This window comes from Hippichthys cyanospilos, chromosome 18 (genome assembly GCF_059441005.1).
Source record: "Hippichthys cyanospilos isolate Australia breed blue-spotted pipefish chromosome 18, RoL_Hcya_1.0, whole genome shotgun sequence".
NCBI classification, from domain to species: Eukaryota; Metazoa; Chordata; class Actinopteri; order Syngnathiformes; family Syngnathidae; genus Hippichthys; species Hippichthys cyanospilos.
The window spans coordinates 6,493,788-6,514,353 of record NC_142386.1 but is presented as its reverse complement, the minus strand read 5'-3'; the positions used below and the strand labels follow the sequence as shown (position 1 = coordinate 6,514,353).

At 45.9% G+C, this 20,566-nt stretch overlaps 3 protein-coding genes across 3 annotated transcripts; 1 reads left to right on the top strand and 2 right to left on the bottom strand.

Moving 5' to 3' along the window:
• Positions 1-166: 166 nt before the first annotated feature.
• Positions 167-6,298, bottom strand: LOC148408697 (short transient receptor potential channel 2-like). The gene is made up of 13 exons (XM_088441085.1): positions 6,107-6,298; positions 5,347-6,039; positions 4,937-5,137; positions 4,716-4,880; positions 3,820-3,994; positions 3,567-3,767; positions 3,329-3,491; positions 3,105-3,197; positions 2,845-3,037; positions 2,614-2,741; positions 2,467-2,536; positions 1,712-1,829; positions 167-1,198 (listed from the first exon to the last, which is right to left on the bottom strand). The coding sequence occupies exons 1-13, from the start codon at positions 6,119-6,121 to the stop codon at positions 567-569; spliced, it is 2,847 nt and encodes a 948-aa protein (XP_088297211.1). The 5' UTR covers positions 6,122-6,298; the 3' UTR covers positions 167-566.
• A 749-nt stretch (positions 6,299-7,047) lies between these two features.
• On the bottom strand, positions 7,048-20,189 carry rb1 (retinoblastoma 1). The gene is made up of 27 exons (XM_088440989.1): positions 19,723-20,189; positions 19,329-19,449; positions 18,959-19,062; positions 18,561-18,695; positions 18,440-18,478; positions 18,317-18,366; positions 18,051-18,161; positions 17,627-17,772; positions 17,456-17,533; positions 17,001-17,110; positions 16,857-16,931; positions 16,656-16,743; positions 16,462-16,578; positions 16,322-16,378; positions 16,041-16,072; positions 15,830-15,906; positions 15,501-15,727; positions 10,941-11,056; positions 10,597-10,751; positions 10,380-10,525; positions 10,131-10,235; positions 9,935-10,048; positions 9,718-9,863; positions 9,607-9,637; positions 9,360-9,502; positions 8,537-8,583; positions 7,048-8,408 (listed from the first exon to the last, which is right to left on the bottom strand). The coding sequence occupies exons 1-27, from the start codon at positions 19,830-19,832 to the stop codon at positions 8,353-8,355; spliced, it is 2,736 nt and encodes a 911-aa protein (XP_088297115.1). The 5' UTR covers positions 19,833-20,189; the 3' UTR covers positions 7,048-8,352.
• On the top strand, positions 11,675-14,076 carry LOC148408696 (lysophosphatidic acid receptor 6-like). The gene has a single exon (XM_088440990.1). It carries the CDS (start codon positions 12,346-12,348, stop codon positions 13,444-13,446), a length of 1,101 nt encoding a protein of 366 aa, XP_088297116.1. The 5' UTR covers positions 11,675-12,345; the 3' UTR covers positions 13,447-14,076.
• Positions 20,190-20,566: the final 377 nt, after the last annotated feature.

The following is a 20,566-nucleotide window of genomic DNA, read 5'->3' as shown; positions in this document are numbered from 1 at the left end:
GTATGGGTGCGCCCTATAAACGGTAGATATTTTTTTTAATTCAGCAGTACATCATCCGAGCAAAATTGATCTGTCAGTCACATAAGCAGAGTTTGACGTACAGTTGTGCATTTTTATATCGGCCGTATTCTTCCTTACAATAATTACCGTAACGGCGTGAGCTTGAGGGTGTAAGTCAGTAAGTGCCTGTTTAAGCTAACAGCAGCAACATTATTTCCAATAAAAGAAGCGAGCGGACTGAACCACCGCCCGAATCCATCATTGTTCACACATAGGAATATTACTAAAATGGAGAGGATCATGTAAGATGATCATTTATTATTGTTATTACCATTTTAAAATGTCATGACTGTCCATTACACACTGGTAGATTAACAACACACATTGAAATATTTCATGATTTTATTAATTTTACTGTATTGAATGAGTCTGCGCAACATACAACTTATTTAATTGAACTATTGAAACATATAAAGTATGATATTTGATTTTTGCGCCTCCGATATACAGCGGCAGTGAACCTTTAGGAAACCCCTTTGAATTACGAAGGGTGGAAGGAGTCGCAATTAGTCGGCCAACGTCTCGCTCTGCGTCTCCTCGACGGATGCCTCGCCTTCTTCCGAAGCAAATCCCGTGTCCCGGGAGGCGCTGCTACCGGACGGCGAAGGTACTGTTGTGAAGGTCTCGCTCGCGGGGGCTTCCTCGTCTCGGCATTTTTCCTGGATGTTGGGTTCGAAGGGTTGCCCGTTGGTCCGCCGGGACTCCACTTGGGTTTCTTGTAGCTGGATACGATCAAAGGCGCCAAGGCCGCTCACGGCGTGGGCCTTCTCATCGGTTCCTCTTTTACCTGGATCGGGGCCATCGTCTAAAGGTGGCCCTTCGGCCGGCCCAACTTGGCCTTCTTCCATCTTGGCCAAATCGTCGCCCGCCGCCCCTCCGCATCGGCCGTCCTCATTTTCGCACGCCTGGCTTTCTCCCTCTTGGCGACGCGACGTCTTTTCCTCACCCGGCTGGCCGTTGAAGCCTCGGAAGTTGTTTCTGGCGCCGTAGATGTACTTGCCCAGGAAAGAGGAGCCGCAGTCGGACGAGGCGTCGGCCGCGGGGCCTCCCCGCTCGGCCAGATGCTGAGGCAGCGCCTTCAGGTCATTGTGCATCCTGGTGACGGCTTTGCTCAGCTCGGTGATTCGATTGCCAACATCTGATGGCAAAACATCGCCGCAATTAATGCATCGCGCGTGTCTATTGGTAGACGTCGGGGACTCTTGTAATCTGTATTTAGGATTGGAAATCGGATAGCAGCCCTGAAACAATTCTGACACACGTCCTATACGTGCTCAACATATAGTACGCGTTAGAAAAAGCTTGATTTTCCCTTTAGAACCAACTTGGAAAACCACACAGAAAATACTCCCATAAACATGGGCCTGCAACAGTAGAGAAAATTCAGAAAACTGGTTTTTGCATTGAATAAATGCAAATGAATAAAAAGCTTGTTTTATCAAATGGGGTGCACACAGAGTGCTGTATATACGATTAAAAAAAAAAAAATCGGGATGTTCAATTCTACTTTTTCCAGACCGATAACAGTACAACCCCCAAAAGGAAGAATTCAGCGGGTTGAAAAAAAGTTGTTGTTTTTTTCTTTGCCGTTAAACAAAATTGCTATTAGTAACGTAATTGTCAACAGCTGACGATGCCATGGCCGTCTTACCTTTCCTCTTGGTCTCTTCAAATTCCCTCCGAGCTGATTCGATGTACCGCTGCACCAGAGCTCTGATCACCTGCTGACGGTACGGAACCTGGCCATCTTCTGACTCCTTTTTGTTGGACTTCACGCAACACAGCAAGTCAACTTTCACGATTGTATATGTGACGTCCAAAATTGTGCTGATTATTTGAGTCAAGAGATTTAAGCAAATTGAAAGACTAAGAATTTGGGATTCAATGACCTAATTTGGCACCTAAAAAAATTTGGGGGTAAAAAACCTTCTACCAGAGCTTGCTACATCAGCGGCTTTGTTGCTCGAGTCAGCCGTGGCTGCGTGCGTGTTTTGGCTGCTTTGCATTGATGCGATAAGCTAAAATTGAGCTAAACTCTCACATACTCTTCCACGTTTAAGTCTTCCTCTGCTCTCCCACCTCACAACTGGAGCCTATCAGCTTATGCCAAAGACAGTGACAGCCAATCGGCGTTTGCTTGAGGGTGTGACGGACAGCTCCGACCGGGCTAAAACAATGCATGGCACGTGTATTGGACACTCTAAATTGTCCTTAGGTGCGATTGGGTACGTGAATGCTTGTTGGTCTATGTATGCCCTGCAATTGGCCCTTGCCTACTGCCTGGTCAGCTGGGTTAGGCAGCAGCAAGATGCAACCCTTGTGAGGATAAGCGGCTCTAGAAGATGGATGGATACTATATGGACGTATCACAAAGAATGTGTTCCTTAGATACTGGGTAAAACTCACCAAAGAAGCTATTGGCGGGTATTTTGTAGAGTCACAGTTGATGCAGCAGCAGATGCGCCGAAATATGCCCCTGGATAGAGAAGAGGACTCCAGATGAATATCTGAGTTAGGGGCGGGGCTTCCATTGCGGCCTCTTTGGATGCTCACCTTAAGAGGTAAAAGCCAGCTTTGGGGGAGGGGATGATGTTGAAGGGGACAGGCATGGTCAGGCCCTCTCGGAAGTAACTCAGATACAACTTGGACCTGGCAAACTTCCACTCCACATCTGCATCGTCCTGAAACACAAGCGTCGGGGCTCACGCGGGTGCCAAGTTTTACGCAACGCGGAGGAGAGCTTCTGAATGAGAATGAAAAAGAAAGCTAAAGACAAACATTTACCTCAATTTTCTGAAAGGAGTTGGTGATCATAGCGATCAGCATGTTGAGCAAGACGATGACAATGACCAGCGTGAAGATGCCGTAGAGAATCCGGCCCACAAACTCAGCCAAAACAAACTGCGGCATGTCCACGTAGTCCTGGTTGGCCACGCCGAACATGGTCCAAAAAAGGAAGTGGAAGGTCTCGTTAAACCTGCGGCCGAGAACCCAAATGAAGATCGAGGTGTTGGGTGGGGGGAGGCAATAGCAAGGTCGCTTACCTGCCAAGATGTGGAGAGATAACATAGGGGACGTAGACATTGTTGATACCGCAGAGGAAGGCTGTTCCGATGATCATCAGAATAAACATGAATCTAAAAACCACGTGGACGGAGATCAAGATACTGTAAACGGTAACAGTCTACAGTTTGGTTTCGCATTTCCCCAAAACGCAATTGCAAAGGCGCGACATCAAAGTCGTTCCAGCGGCCGCATCGTAAATCACCTCATCATGTCATCAATCATCTTGCCGATGGAGATCTGGAGCGTTCCCAGGGACTCGTGCGCCGGCAGAATGTAGGCCAGTCTGGTGAAGCTCATCATGCTGGTGACGGCGAACAGAAGCTCGGCAATCAGCTGGGGGTCTTCCTGATGCCATCGGTCACGGGCTGCCGCGTGCAGAAGAGCCGCGGCGGGGCGTCATCTTCGGAACGGGAGCCGGCGGACGACTGGCGACCGACTACCTGTCTGGGTGAAGTAGACGCACTCGTCTGAGCCACCGGCATCCAGACAGAGGAAATGTCCCTTGAGCGCGATGACCAGGCGCAAGGAGAAGGAGGCCAAGTACATGCTGAGCACCATCATGTCCAAGCAGTTCCACCAGTCCAGGAAGTAACTCCGCAAGCCCTCGATCCACACTTCCTTGCACTCGTACCAAAAGAAGCCTGAGGAGACGGGGCGGGCTACAGCATCTCCACCGCGCGCGCGCGTACCTACCGACCACCCACACCATGTGGAAGGAGCTGTGCAGGATGTTCTGCTCCCTTGACGCAAACCTGTCCCGATACATCTCCATGGCGATGGACTCTCCCAGTAACGTGATGAGGAACCACAGGTAGGAGGCGGAGTGGAGAAGGAACTTGATCACGGGGGTCCTTAGGATCTTTCCCACCTGAACACCAGGGTCAAAGTTTGAAGGACTCCGAACGCCAAGGATAGTGCGGTTGTTCTCGTATGGACGTGGAGGCATTTCAGGTGCTACCTGACATCTTAACATACATTGGGGACATTTCTCATTAGGTGGATGCATGAAATTAAACCATCCGGACTCCAGACACGTTTTGAAGTAAACAACTTAAAAAACATATTGAGATCCAGATGATTTGTTTTATCGTTCAACCACTTGACAAAGTAAGACTGAGTAAAACATTACCAGTTTTTTGGTGTACTTACTACAGCAAAGGTGTCAAACCTGCAGCCCGCGGGCCAGTTCTGGCCCACAAAGAAGTTTAATCCGGTCCAAGTGATGATTTTGTAAAGTATAAAAATGAGCTGAATTTTTTTCAATGAATGAAGAACTTGAAATGTATTATAAATAATAGTGATGTTGTGCTTGTAATATTTTGGACAGTTTGAAAAAAAAACATGATAATAAATTCATATATATACCATGATTTTTTGAGAATAGATTTCCCTCCATATGTCCCGCGAGCTAAAATGGTGTCAGCAAATCTAACTTAATACTGTCTTTTCAAATGAAGAGCAAATGGATTAGAACATGAAGCAACGTGTTGCTCAGTTGTTTTATTGTGACTCCTTCGTAAATCGTTGTACGCCTTTACTTTGAAACCCTTTATACGGATGTGCATCGTCAACCAGAGATTTTTGATGACCTTTGACTTGGGCGCAATCCAGTAGGCGAGGCAGAGGAAGGGCATGGTGAAAAAGATGCCGACGGCCACGAAAAGCTTCCAAGCGGTCCTGCTACCCCTCCAGCCCGCCAGGTTGCCGCACCAGATTGAAGACAGAACTTGCTGGCAGATGGGGTGCGCCACAAACTGCAACGAGGCGCAGTGAGACGGCCGCCTCTGATTATCATCGCGATTGCGGGTACCTGCTTCTGGTTGTAGTTGACGGCGAGCCGCAGCCTCGACAGGTTTGGAACGCCCTCCTCCGAGGCCCGCCGGTCGGCGGCGTCCTGGCTTTCGTCTCCGCAGCTGTTGAGAATGGCCGTCACCTCGCTCTGGTTGCGGCACATGCCCAGCAGCTCCACGGCAAACTCTTGGCAGAGCTCCTCCAGGCTCAGGTACTGAGGCTGCGACAAAGGCGAGGAATCGGTACCCGTGGTTGAAGGAAAAAAAAAAATACTCATAACCTTATTACGCATTTAAAAGCATTTACAAAATTAGGACAAATTGCAATGTGTATAGTTTGCAAAGTGCAAAGGGCTAATCAGCCCTGTGTATCGTTTTCCACCCAAAAGATAAAAGCAAACGAAAACCCAAACGGGACCTAAACCCAGACCTTGAATTCGGGCTCCTTGCGAGAGAGTTTGCGGAGCTCGCTGCTGAGACCGAAGGCGCTGAGCATGGCGTCGTCCGAAGTGATGGACAGGTAGGCGCGGCTGGCGATGCCGCGGTACGTGTTGATGCGGGACAAGGAGAACTTGAGCAGGTCGTACTGGCGCCCGTTGCGGCACTCCAGGCAGGCGCAGGAGATGTTGTGCGGCCACGGGATGACGTGGCCCTTCCGGCTGAGCATGGCCACGATGTCGTAGAGGTCTTTCTGGCAGGCCAGGGTCAGCGGGGTCACGCCGGGGGCGAACTGCGAGTTGTCGATGGAGCGGTCGAAGATGGCCTGAGAGAAAGAGCGCACGTCCATCTTGTTGCCCTTCTCCTGATCCAGCCGGTCCAGCAGGAGCTTGACCACCGGCGGCTGGTTGGTGTCCACGGCCACCAGCAGGGCCTCGTGAATCTGACGGAAGTCGAACTTGACCGCTCGCAGGAGGGCGTCCATGGCGCACTCGCTTCCCAGGCGGATGGACAGGTTGAGGGCCTCCCTCCACAGGCGGTCCTCAGCGTCGTCCAGCTGCCGGACGATGCCGTCGCCCATCTTGAGCAGGCTGCAAACCAGCTCCATTTTGCCGTCCTGGATGGCGCCGATGAGCTCCGGGGGAAACTGCATTTTCTTGTTCATGATCTCGCGCCATTGATCCGGCTGAAAGACAGGACGGGTTCGGTTGGAAGAGAGCCAGAAGAACAGGCCGATAAAGCGGAATACTCACTGTGAGGTTTTGCATCCCCGATTCGTACGCGCGCAAAAATGCAGACCCGCCCGAGCAAATTTGCAAAAATGACAATAGTTAGGACGCGGACAAGCGCGTCGGCGTTCGAAGGAACATGTGAAACTGTCGAGAAGGAACCTCCGCCCCCATCGTCCCCGTTGGGGATCCAGCCAATTAAAATGTAGCTGTTCAAATTGCGGCTCCTTCCATTGCAAAAGCAGCCTGGGAATTAATTAGGTGCTTGATACTGTACGGACCACAGGTGTTGTCATTCCCTAGGAAGGGAACTAGGAGGGACTTTGGACGAGTGCAAAACAGGCCTGGCCCCGGGATTTTCTGCCCTGCCGGGGCTGAAGGGAGGCTTTGCCAATACATATGGGGCTGAGAAAATAATTAATAATTTTACACACACACACACATTATATATATATATATATATATATATATATATATATATATATATATATATATATATATATATATATATAAATAAATAATGTGCGTGTGTAGACAGTGTATAAAATCAAATAACAGGAGCCCTCAGGTTTTGCTCAGAATATGTGATTTACTGACCCCTCCCCCCACACTTTGGAGATCATTCTGCTCATTAATTGTGGCTTATGAAACATTTCAGTCCACTGAGTACGGTATATTATCCGACTTATTCCACCACGTTACTTGTCTAACAGTAGAGGGCGCTAATAGGCTGCTGAAAAAGTGTATTTACGACATGAACGTTTCATTGACTCATTCTGTGCCTAATGCATTTTCAGACACTGTTTTAATATTTGAAGAAAAAAAAAATACGGTAAATTGCAGTTGAATGCACCAGCTGTATTTAGACACAAAACAAAACAAACAAAACTAAGTATGTGAGATTGGCTTGTATGAAGCTTCTGAAACATGTAATTATAATTATAAAACATAATGAAATTAAATGAGTAAACAAATAACTTTCGTTTCCTTTCCCAAGTGTCTGCGTTTTATTGTTTTGTAATAAAATAATAACACTGGTATATGACATCAAACAAAAATTAGTTTGTGACAAGACTCATTGACAATGCTCAAGTGCAGATGAGCTCCAGGGATGCTGGAATGCTGATGAGTGCTGGGTGAAAAGTGGCACAAAAATCTTAAAAACAAATTACTACTTCAAAGGGAATATCCAGAACAATCTTGATAAGTATCTTAATAAAAGCAAAATAAGTTTGATTCAAACTCTGATAAATAACAATTCTAGTTTTCTTTTCTTTTTTTTAACAACAGTAGGATTTTCATGAAACACAAAACTAATAAGCAAAACAAAAAACATTCATGGAGCACGATTTTTTTTAGTTCAAAACACAAGATTAGGGTGTGATTCCATTCTATGAAAAACACAATAAAAATGCAAAAATTTGTATGATGAGGAATGTTTTGTATTTGTGTTCAAATACTCAAACATTATTCAATGAGCTCTGCAAATTGTAAAGATGAAAAAACATTAGGGTTATTGCACGCATCAATTAAACCTTTGAATGTGATGAGTTCTTTCAGCTCATTCAATGCCAGGCACGTCTTTTTTTAAGTCCAGATGCTTAAGTATTAAATCGATACTTATGTACATTAAGTACATTAAGTTCCAGATACTAAAAGTATTGAATCGATATTTAAGTGAATTGAATGCCCAAACCTGAGAAAAAAAAAAAGTGAAAATACGTCTCTGGCATTGAATGAGTTAAGTAGAGCTACATTCTCATTCATAGCTTTGCACAACACCATCTCTCTTGCTTTTTTTTTGTGTACAAAAAAATTAAATAATACAAAACTGAGGTGTAGATGTCATAGGCCACATAGGAGGTATACAAAATGTTGAAATGTTTCATATTAATCTTTTTTTTTTTTTTTTTAAATGGGAGAGGTGAATGTAGATTTTGTCGATTCACTGTATATTGGTTCTACAAACGTTGCATCATGATTGGACCCAAACGGCCATGCGAACAATTCACACTAGCAAAAAACCTTTCTTGAAAACACGAGTCAGCTTTGTGTCTCGCCGATGTTTCCAATCCAGTCGAACGCGCCGATTCTCATGCGAAACCCTGACCAATGGTCATTTGGTTACCCCCCCTTAAACCTAATATTCACATCTCACTCACATTTCAAGAGAAACCTTAAATACACACTGAAAACTCTGCTTTCATATAAAACGTTGTGACCGAGAACGCGCGGGGACAACTCATCAGATTTTGAATGTGCGGCTCCTATCAGGAATCGCTGTCGTCCATCATCTTCTGCTCCTTTACGCGACTGCGCGCTGAGTCTGCCGAGAAAAGCGGCCGCGCGTTACAAGGCGCCGTCAAGCCAGCAGCGCCGGCTCTCGACTCATTCAATCAACGCCGCAAGTTCAATTGGACAACGTCAACGCAAGCACAGCACTTGCTCACTTACTCAAATCATTAAGCCTCTGGATCAATGTTGAATCTCCATCAGATTTGCTGTAAAAAAAATTGTCAAAGATGAAAATATATACACAAATGAATGAATACATACATCTACACACTAACATAGAGCTTTTTTGCAGAGCAGTTTTGTCAATTTGACTTCAATTGAGGAGCACTTTTTGCAGGTTAATCCAAGGAATTTGAACTACAGTAATCCCTTGTTTTTCGCTGAAAAACCACAAAGTAGCATCACCTCCTGATGGAATTTTAATGCATGTGTTAGGTGGGTACCTCAATTTTTTAAATGTTTAAAGTATTTATACTATACATATTAAAGACAAATATTACTGTCATACAATATTTACTTAAATCTTTAATTATTAAATTCCTTCCCATCCGTTTGGCTGTATCTCACATAGAGCCGCGGATATATTAGCGGCGCCCGGGAGTCTAGTTAAAGTAAAGGCTATAGCTGACCACACACGAATAACAATCAGAGTTGACACTTGAAATTCCAAAAAGAAATCTAGGTAAGAGATTTACAACGCTATAGTGAAGCCTCTTTTCTCCTTTCTCTCGCGTCTAACAGTGTGTGTGTGTTTTCTATTGGCGAAGGTTATGTACAATAAAAGCTTGCACAAAACGAATTCGGGACCGTCTGTGGGTGTTTCATTCTCAGTTTGGCCAGTACATTACACTAGGTGCAAAGTCCAAAATTTGCACAGGCAACCGCCATGGGACCCCGCTTATTTTGAGCCTAAATTTGTATATGGTACATATATTTTTAATGGCATTTCCTCGTACGTCACGTGAAGGCATTTTGCACCAACCTTCCATCGGGCTCATCTTGGCCATCAATATCAAATCGTAACCTCTTGAGCGTTTTGGGGGCGCCTCCGTGGTCCGAGCTTCTCTTCAAGGAGCGCTCGCCGCTGCTGACCATCTGGTTGATCTTTTGGAAGCGGTTGGGTGTCTACGCGTGACAATGTAAGATGAAAAACTTCTTGCATGTAGCCATGAAGCCAAACTTGGAATACTGACTGCACTGCGCGACAAAAACAAAACGTGGCAGCATACCCCAAAGGATTCGCCGATGGAAACCAGCATCCTGCGGAACAATAAACAAGCGGGGTCAAAACTCACACACGCCGGCATCGATGCGCTGCACCTAGCGCATGAGGCGCTGACCTGCTGCGAGGAGTCATGATGCCTGGGGAGCGGGAGCTCTTCATGGGCGAGACGTACACATTGCTGCTTCCGGGCACGCGCAGGGGCGAACTGGCGAATTTATAAGGGCTGCGCGGGATTTGAGGGATGGGCGAGAGAGGAGGCGGCTGGAGGAAAAGCACAGGTCAAGCGAAGGTTACCGCCGGCGGTGAAGCTTTGGCCTAGGAGGCCACCTTACTCTGCTCGAGGCGTATTGCAGGATGTTGCTTTTCAGCTTCTGCATGAACACTTGGTTGTAGAAGACGATAATGGAGTCGTAGTGGCCCTCTGTGATCAACACGTGCTTGAAAGTCTGCGCGGGAACAGGCGCGTCGCGTTACGCCCGGAAGCCCGGACGGGAGGAGCGTCGATTGGACAAAAGCAGATTGTCCCACCTCCTGGTTAGCGTTGGGCATGTTCTTGTATGACGACACGATGGCTTTGAAGCGCAGATCCACACCCTTGACTTTGCATATGGCGTACATGGCTGACATCATCAGCTACAAGGGAACGTGAGAGTGAGATGCAGAGTGGATGAAAATATTCAAGGGCAAGTCAAATCCCCAACTTCCTTGAGAAGCAGACACTAAAGTTGAAAGAAGGCGTTCTGATCAACTTGTTAGAGACAGCGAATTCGGGGCTACCTGGTCGAGGTGGCGATCTCGCATTAGCTCGTACTTGTGCTGCAGAGTGTGCTGGAAGAGCGTCCAGATGATGGGCTCCAGCTCCGGATGGGAGGACAGCAGACCGGAGCAGAGCATCTTCATTCTGGTGTAGGCCAGCCGGTACACTACATGGAGCCACAGACACAATTTGACTGTTTATGTTCTTCAAGAAATGGCTTTTTGCGCCGAATCGTACATTTCTTATAGAATAGGCTGAGTGAGTTGGACTTGGGGTGCCGTGGGTTCTGCGGGGCAGGGTGACTCGGCGGCGGAGCAGGAAATTGCGAGCCGGGGGTGGCGGGGGAGTCGGGCGGCAAGACGCCAGAGGACGGGCGAACCGGGGACAGATACCTGACACGGAGAGAAAAAGAGCGGCTCGAAAAATGTTGAGCTCCATTCTCCTCTTTTCATCAAATGGAGCAATGTCAGTAAACGTCCCCTTTAGGAACGCAACCCTGAATCCGATTTCTGAGCGTGTACTGCTCCCACAGCTGCTGAAATTCACGCTCGGAATTTCGTCCGGCCCGTTGGCGGACTCACAGGTCGGCGGCTGTATGGTTGTGCTGTAAGGGCTGGCTGAAGCTGGCAGGTGTCTCCGCTTGTTCCACTGCACCGCCGTCCTGCTCCTGCTTCAACAGCTCCAAGAGAGGAGAACCCTGCCAGACCATGCAAATAAAAGACATATCAGAACCTCCACAAAACAACATGTCATGTAACGAAGGCCATGTTTATCTACCGTACACCGTTCGTTTGGATCGCAAAATGGTAGAACCCCAAAGATATTTGTAGTTAGCAAAGCTGTGGTGGTTGAGTGCAGATAAACAGTACAGAGACTGGATCATGGGCTGGTTTGTAGTGGTGTAGAACCATGCCGCATTGCACTAACATTTAAAATGATTTGACCCTAATTTCAGGGTTGTTTAGGCCTATACAATCCCCCCAAACTGGGTCAGTTTGTACAAAAAAAGTACAATAAAAACAAAATCTGTTAACAGCTAGCAAGGGGTCAAATTGTCACAATGGATTTGTCAGTTTTTTGGCCCAAATTGGGTTATTTTGGTATTAGGTGTCAGTGCTGTGATCACTTGGAACGTTGGATGAACCGAGCTTACTTTGTTCTTGCAGAGAAACGTGCTACATGTTCTCTTCCTGAAGTGGATTTGCAACTTCACACAGACAGGATATGTGAAGATTGTGGTTTCCCCGCACATGACTATCCGCACACACACAGTGGCAGGATGAGCTCATAAAGCACTTGGGTGTGGTGTGCAGCTGCAGGTACAGACCCGCAACTAGTTGCGTTCATGTCCAACTACACTTTTTGCTGACGTGGTTTGGTAGCAAAGTTCAGTGTCGACTTTTTATTGGACCGCATTTATTGAACACTGTTTGATTGGGAGGGTGGTCTGCAGCAAGGTCAATCAGCTTCAAAGAGCAAAATATCAAGTTCTTCTCTTAATATTGGAATTGAAGGCGAGTGGAATAGAGTACAAGAGGGAAGGCTTGGCCCAGAGCGGAGGCCCCTCCCTTTTCTTTTGTCTCAGCTTGTCTGACACGCTAGCAGCTCGTAAAAGACCTTCAGACCGAGCAAAGCTGTCCCCGGGAAACACAGCAAAGATACCGAAACAAAAGGATCACTTCGCGTTTGTACAGCTGAGCACGGCCACCCTGCGTGACTTTTAAGGAACAGGAACACAAACTCAAATGAGGAACAAAAGTGGGCAGAGTGAGATCTTCACATCGTTGACGATCACATGAGGAGCGAGGACTAAGACCTTCGGATACGGCGAAAAGATATTGTTGGAGAGCCGCGGAAGCGTTGTGAGCAATTTGGAGCCGGACACTTTTCCCTCCCAATGCGAACGTAAACAAATGGACGGTTCCGGGCCGCTGGATAAACAGGTTTGTTTGGACCGGCGGCGACAGAGGACAACTCAATCTGAAAATGTACAACGGGACGCCGGGCGCCGCTCACACTTCGATGAGGTGCAACAAGAGCGACGACTTCAAGTACCCCCTGTACAGCGGCGTTTTCAGCCTGGTGTTCGTCTTTGGCTTTCTCTTCAACCTGGTGGCCGTCTACATTTTCGGCTGCACGCTGAAGCAGAGGAACGAAACCACCACCTACATGGTGAACCTGGTGGTTTCAGACTCTCTCTTCGTCCTCAGCCTGCCATTTCGCATCGTCTATTTCATTAAACGGCGATGGATGTTCGGCAGCGAGCTGTGCAAGATTTCCGTGGCGCTGTTCTACACCAACATGTACGGCAGCATCCTCTTCCTCACCTGCATCAGCGTCGACCGCTTCCTGGCCATCGTGCACCCGTTCCGCTCGCAAAAAATTCGGACCAGGCGGAACGCCAAACTGGCCTGCGTTACAGTGTGGGCGCTGGTTCTTTCGGGGAGCATCCCCGCCGGGTTCCTCCTGGATACCACCTCGCCCAAGAACGTCAACGCCTCGTCCAACTACTGCTTCGAAAACTACTCCAGCAACCAGTGGAGGTCGGAGCTGTCCAAGGTGGTGATGTTCATTGAGACGGTGGGCTTTGTGATCCCGCTGATGGTCAACGTTTTCTGCTCGGTGATGGTCCTGCAGACTTTGAAGAAACCCCAGACCATCAGCCGCGGCGGGAGCATCAATAAGGCTAAGATTTTGAGGATGATCGTTGTGCACCTGCTCATCTTCTGCTTCTGTTTCATCCCCTACAACGTTAACCTCATGTTCTACTCTCTGGTCCGAACAAAAGCCCTCCGAGGATGTTTCGCCGAACACGTGGTTCGAACCGTGTACCCCATCTCACTATGCATAGCGGTGACAAACTGCTGCTTCGATCCCGTGGTGTATTACTTTACTTCGGAGAGCATTCAAAGCTCCATCAAGCGCAAGTCCACCGTGTGGCACAACGGCGTCAAGCTTCTGGACAGGCTGCAGGGGGACAGCGCACAGAGCAGCCCCTGTTCCACTCCCAGAAGTCTGGCCGAGAGGTCTCGGAGAACCAAGTCGACAGACACAAGAGGTTCAACGTTGAAAAACTCCACCGTTTGACTCCGTCAGTGAACAATGCCCCGAAACAGCGAGCGAGAACCAAAGAGGTTCTTTGAACGGACGCTAATAAGACTGAAGACACTGACATTCATGGAGACAATATGAAAGGAACTCTACGCCAGCATTCTCAAATAGGGGGTACAAGCAATCCTGGGAAAAACACCCTTCTGGGGTCTGTGGAGTTTTGACAGGTTTTCGCTAATGGAACGCTTTTTCATGCCAGGAGAGGAACAGCACATTTTTCTTTTCAAACTAAGAGCAAATTACTTGAAACACAACACAGCAACTTAATGCTATATTGTCTCATTGTGAGTCCTTTGAAAAACATCATATACCTTTATTTTGTCAAATTTTAGACATGTCTTTATTAACAATTTTCCAAAGGATGAGCCAGGAAAAAAAAAAAAACAAACAGCGGCTTTACACAACCTAGCCTTCGAAGTTGCTGAACAAAAAAAGACTCAGAGGTGCCCCTACAAATGTCCTTCCAATGTTTAATAAATTAACATTGGATGGCAGAGCACTGTATTGTAAGTGAGTTTTTTTTTTTTTGCTGCTTTGTGAGTACTTAAGCTGAAATAAGTATTTCAGAGGGTGTCCATAATTTAAAAAAAAAAAGTTTCAAACGGCTGCTCCGCACATACTTACACTGACTTGTAAGAATTTATCGTACTGACTGAACGGTATCAACAAATTTGTACGCTTCTCATAAAGTCTTTTTATTGAGTACTACACCCTGGATCATTCCGAAAGCAAATACGTCAAGTTGAAAGGTGAACGTTGCCTGCGAAGAATTGTGGTTTGGCTTTTTAGATGTATCAGACTTTGCTCCGTAACCACATTAGAGGACAACAAAACTGAGGCATTGAAATGCTTACGTAATTGCAACTGTGAGTTGCATGACCAGCTGATGCCACAGACGCACCATGACTCACAATAGCTTTTCGGCGTGGTCAATTATGAACAAAACTCGCTAGAACTAGGCAACAGTTTAATAACATAAATAAAACGGCCTTGACTAAACAACTCAAAAGGAACAAAACAGCCGGTGGTTTGTTTGCTCCGTCTGATATATGGAAATCGGGCCTGCCCATATTTCCCAGTCAAATAAAAAGAAGGAAATCCTCTCTTGAATTCAATAAGACAAATTCCAGATTACTCAAAATAAATGAGCAACCGCTCGCTCAACTTGTAAAGGTGTCAACTGAAAAAAGTGGACACAATATACTAAGTTGAAAGCGTGCAAGATAAGTTGTCCTTTCTTGCAAAAGCGGCACGCGCAAGACTGAGCGCCGCCTGGGGCTCCAACCCAAACCGCACAGGGAAATGCCTCGCCACCTGTAAAACGGCAGCGTGCGACAACACGCCTCCGCGAATGTGGCGCATTCCTGACCAAAGTGTGCGTCAGACGCGCTGGACTGCAACCAAGGACAACAAGAACACACCTACTATAACGCGCGCTTCTACGCGGAATATGGCAAATTTCCTATTAAACTGGAACAAGAGTTATTCTAATCTATTCGGAGGTAATGAAACAAAAATAGCAATGACAAAGGGCTGAAAGCTAGAATGTTTTCTTTACATTGTGTGTTAACATTAAATAAGGGGAAAATCCTGAAGCAAAGAGTAATGTGGCAATGCTAATTTCACCTATTTTTATCATTAGATATATCTATGCACTTAGGTACATATTTTCATAGACTATTCGTATCCGTTGCGATTTGGAGGAACGCGCTTCCTTGAGAGCAAGTCGGTCGCTCGACAGTTAATGGTTAGCTACACTCTGGCTCGTACGGTTTGAACGAGCAGCCTCACTTTGGTTGAATTTGACGTCGGAAAACAACGTCAACCGACCCGATTGGCTGACAATTTAACATGGCTCCATTTGCACTGGTGTGTACTCATTTTTGGATTTTGTTACATAAATAATCATGATCTAATCTGTTGGCCCAAATGACCCGCATTTGTGGGAGTATTTCATGCAGGTATCGTTTTAAAGACTTTTTTGCTTTTATGCTTCCGTGCGTGACTATAAGTAGCAAGATCTTACTGACCGTTTTCCAAGCCAGACGTTCCATGATGAGGTTCTCGCAGGTCTCCAGATGTTTGACGATGTCTTTGCTGAGAGTGGCGTCGGCTTTGATAAAACTCTCGATGACTTTGTAGAAGTCAAAGGCGGCCAAGTTGAAAAAGTCCAGTATCCAGGGAAAGCACAGGTCCGCCGCGCCTGCCTCACCGCCGTGACGGCCTTGATTGTATCCGCCGCTCTTAAAAGAGCTCTCTAGTCATGAGAGGTGAACCCGGGTCAGGTCGGGATGCGTCCAGCCGCCAGACTCACGTGACACAATCCGGTTTTCGACTTTTCGCGACATTTTAAGCGCACCTCCGTACGTTGCCATGACGACCTCCAGAGCACAGGCCAAGAGCGACGTGTGGAATGTGGCGTCGTTGAGAAGTTTACTGGAATGGATTATGCTTCAGTTAAAAGTTCCAGTGAGGACAAGAATATTTCAGCAAATACGGCAACAAGGAAAAGCATGCGAGGACTAACACTGAACTCAAGTATCACGCATGGACAGAAAGGTTATTAGTACCTGAAATTTTGCACAGACAGTCGTTTCTCTTCCTACGGAGAGAGAAGGTGTCATGAAGGGGTGCACGATTTCAGCACGGAAATATCAATCCAACAGTGTTATATGCCCGAGAAACACATTTTGTGTCCCTTACATATTTATTTATCCTCCCGAAAAGAAATGCAAAAGTGACGTAAAATGCTTAGAAGACTAAAAATATTTGGATTGAAATACCATGAACAAAACGCCTAAATGAGACTTTGCTTGGGGGAGAAAAAAAAAGAGAGAATCGAATACAGTACCGATTTTAGCATCGCCTCCATGACTTTGTAGTAGAGTTTGACACCAAGTGTGAATCTCTGCGAAACAAAAGAAAGCCCACAACCCATGAAGGACAATACCTGGGACAAATGTTGGGCGTCTATTGGCTTGCTCCTCATACCTGCTTTCCCAGGGTGACGCAGCTCGGGCCAACCGCCTCGGCGAACTTCTGGCTAAATTTTGGTCCCGTGGCATCCAAGCGCGCCAGCACGTCCCGCGTTGGGTCCAGGGTACAGTTCTGATAACAGCAAAACAGGAGGAGGGAGAAGTTACACATGCACACTTGAATGGTTGCAAAGATTTTTGGAGCGGCACCTTGAAATAGGTCATTAAGCTGGCGGAAGGCCGGTCACCACAAGAGGTCAGATCTCCTCTCAACTGCTGAATGGAGCTCATGGCGGCTCTGACCAAGACAAACAGCAAATACAGAAACTTCCATTAAAAAAAAAATAAATAAATAAAGTGCACATATACCCCATGTGGAGGATTTCAACACCTGTTATATGTGGTGCTCACCTGATAGGAGTTTGAGGGACAGGGATGGCATCTTCTTCCAGCATGTTCTTCTTGGGCGTTCTCTCCACTGTGACCCTAGAAAGATTTTTTTTTTTTTTTTTAACCATTACACAAGAAGGTCATTTTTGATATTGCAATCCTTACGGATCCACTTTAGGCGCAAGAAGGGTCTCATCGCTGTCCAAAAACAGTCGTGCATCGATGTCTCTATTCTTGAGGTAGTGCTCTTCATACTCTTGGTTGATACTCTTGGCCTGCAGAGAGAAATAAAGCAACAGGTTAACCTTAACATCATTTTTTTTTTTTTTAACTACAAATGAACTTGTAGATGACAGTGACTCCACTCAGAAATCGTTTGTTCATGGGAGGTAATAGTGAGTAAAATTTATTTGGTGTGTTCGGATGCATCTAAAGGTGACGTGCCATCTGTGAAAACATTTCACCGGAGGCATGTGGAAACCATCTCGGATGGGGCATAAAGAAACCGACACGGCACACGCACACAAGTGAGCAGCTGGCAGGAAGTGAGAACTAGCGTAAACGGCGAGAGCGCAGGGGCGCTAAACAAGCCTTCTTGTGACAAGACCCAAAAGGCGTACCTGAGGAAGACCGGGAGATTTGAGAAAATCCAAAGACACCAAGAAGGCAGAGAAACTGGTCTGGTAGACATTTTTCACCTACAAATTCAGAAAGGAGCACACACGGGTCAAAGAAAATAAAAAAAGGGTCCACGGACATTCCAAATGATGTTTGGCAGCAAGACGACGGACCTCGTCTGAATTGCATTCGTTCTCCTTGCACAAGGTTTCGAGCAACAGCAAGTCCACCTCTGGCTCTGCAGGTCGCGCTTTGCCGTTGTTCTGGCTGCGACGGGACGTCCGTGTGACGGGAATCTGGCCTTTGCTTATGGCTGATTCTGACAATGACACAAAGACTTTAACTCGGGGCTGCAACTGACGCCTTATCCATTAATCCATTTTTTTTTCCATTTTCTGTGCCTGATATAAAAATTCTAATCATTATTTCAAAACAAATTCTCTTTTGATTTACTTTTTTTTTTCAAAGAAAAAAAATGAATGTTTTCCTGTTTCTCTGAATTCAAAGGCGCAAAATGCGATAAGACACATAACCTTGTAAACGTGTTTTTCCAATGGTAAGGAAAATGTGCAATCTTGCAACCCGGCCGTGTCTTACGGTAAAGAGGCTGCAGTAGATCAGGAGGGCATCGCTTGATGACTAACTCGAGAGTGCACAGCAGCAACTGAAATGATATGACCAGGTCATCCTCCATCTGCAAGGCCTTTCCTGCAGGAGAAACATTATCGCAGTACAGATGTTAACGGAAAGGCAAATATCGGGAATGAGAAACATTCCAAAGCAGACGCAGTGGCACAGAAATGGGATTTTTTTCCCCCCAACAAGCGCTCAACTTGATGAGTGTTTTAAAAGACTTAACTAACCTTTGGCTAAAAGGAACATCGTCCAGCAGGTTCGTATGATCTCACTCTCCCTGTGAAAGCAACGAATCGTGAAAAAAAGAAAATCAACAAAGCCTAAACCGAGTAAGAAAGAGCTTGACTTACTTCGCCCCAGTGACGTCGACGAAGATTCTTTTGCACGACCTGAAACGACAAGTATCAATACACTGGAAAAACTATTGAGTCTTGAAATAAGTCGTCGTTTTCTTGTGTATTTAGTACTCACTTCTCAAACCTGTGGAAAAGAGCCAAGGTCACATCGTATTTGTTCTCCAAGCGTGTCAGTGCTGAATTCACCTTGCTGCTTATTGTGTCCATGTTGACGTCCAACTTTCGAAACATAGCCACAAATTGCTTCACACTGAAACAATTTGCAGAAAAAAGTATTAACGCAAAACATAGATCAACATCTTTTTTACCAGATTTGATGAATTGATAAATTTCCAGTTCTTCGGGTTAGAGGAGGGGCAAAACATCATCTAGGAATATGTCTCAGTGCAATAAAATACAAACATTGGGAATACCTTCCAGCAGAGTGAAGGAGTTCTCGTTTAGCAAAATGTCAAATCAACGCAATTTATTTGCAAGTTCTGCAGTAATTAAGTCATTATCATGAGTACTTACTTGACGCAGACTGCTTTTAGTAGCTGAGTTATGGTGAAGGAGGCGGCATCCATGTCGGTCACAACCGCATACAGAGAAGCGCCCCACAACTTTTTGCCATCTTCCTGAAAATTGGACACGACAAAACTTTTGGAATCACCGAGAGATGGCATGCCCATTAAAATAGTTACCAGAAAAAAAATACCTTTCGGTTCTACAGATTTCTAATAACTATATTTCATGTTTAAATGCTACTTGCGCCTTCCCCTTTTGCACACACCGAATGATGTCATTTTCAGGTCTGTTTGCTCTTTCTGTTTCATATTGCACTTAGTTTAGTGTGTTTACATGTGTTTACATGCTCATATGAAAGCGTTTCCTCAGTACGTACGGCAAATTCATCCAAGGACTCGTGAAGCCTTTTGTACATCTTCCAGGTATGATCACAAACCAGGTCAGACACATGAAGGCTCTTGCACAGAGCAACAAAGTCCGCGTCCTTGTCTTTGTGCCTACAGCGTGGGCAGACACACACACACAAACAATTTACACACAATAACTCTGCGACGTCAATTATTTTACTATCTCGCTAAAATTAACGTATTTGTAGGCGTAAGGCTGCTTGATGTGAACCTAAGGCCTCGATAATAAGAACGCAAGTGGCTCAAATGCTCAGTTTATTCTGCGGAGCCACTTCATAATAGTCAAAGCCAGTTTTAATAGAGGACTCGTTGCTTCTCGGTGGGTTCATAAAGTGTAATTCATATAATACACAAAAGGCTTACTTTTTCAGCGACAACTCCTGACTTGTTTTCATGTCCGAGCAGGAACTTTCGGGTCTCTTTTTCGTCTCCTTGTTTCGGGTCGTCACGGCACTTCGCCTCTTAGGTGGCATCTTTGTATCTTGCTAATAAACTAGCAGATATCGAAACGTTCGACGTGCGTCAATTTGAGGTAGTGGATTGTTTATAAAATAGACCACATTTAAATCCTTGTCCACCGGGTGTGTTTCGACAACACAAAACATGGATGACTTCCGGTAACCGTTGTTCGGCGTGTTCGATTTGTGTTACACGAGTGCACGCTGGTTGAAAACAATGTCGCACGTGTCCAACGTCGTCGATTACTCGAGTGAAGACAAATTGTCATCTGTTTTCAAAAACTTCTTCATTTTGACTTTACCTGTAGTTTGTGTTCACCAATAATACTGTAGGATCTGCGAACCGTGTGCAACTCTGGCTGTTTTTTGTAGCGAATGGAAGCATGGTGTGACCGGAAAGAACGTCAGTATGAGAGAAACGAGCAAACCCAAACTCGCGGGACAAAACCGCGGGAAAGCTTATACGCAACATCCGCTTATTTGCATTTAACCCGCCATGAAAGCGTCACAAAGAATGGAACAAGTACCGCGCTTTAATTCGCCATTACTCATTTGTGCCAGTGGGAGAAAAATAAATGTTATATGTTAAATAGTAATTGGTAGCTTTAAAAAAAAGTTACTTCATTGAATAGAATACCTTTATTGCCATTGTAAAAAACGTCTAGAGTAAAATGATGTAACTGATGAATGAAAGGTTGCCGTTAACTTGGTCGACTAGATGCAAAATCTCTCCTCCCCAGCCCCGGAAT

Coding starts and splice junctions, on each gene's coding strand:
- LOC148408697 (XM_088441085.1), bottom strand. Junction 3,995..4,715: donor GGATTGCGCCCAAGTCAAAG/GTCATCAAAAAT, acceptor CCTGGTGTTCAG/GTGGGAAAGATCCTAAGGAC. Junction 3,492..3,566: donor CGTCTACTTCACCCAGACAG/GTAGTCGGTCGC, acceptor TGCACGCGGCAG/CCCGTGACCGATGGCATCAG.
- LOC148408696 (XM_088440990.1), top strand. CDS start 12,346: ATGTACAACGGGACGCCGGGCGCCGCTCACACTTCGATGAGGTGCAAC.
- rb1 (XM_088440989.1), bottom strand. CDS start 19,832: ATGCCACCTAAGAGGCGAAGTGCCGTGACGACCCGAAACAAGGAGACG. Junction 18,696..18,958: donor CTAAAAGCAGTCTGCGTCAA/GTAAGTACTCAT, acceptor AAATTGTTTCAG/TGTGAAGCAATTTGTGGCTA. Junction 11,057..15,500: donor AACGTCTGGCTTGGAAAACG/GTCAGTAAGATC, acceptor ATGGTCTGGCAG/GGTTCTCCTCTCTTGGAGCT.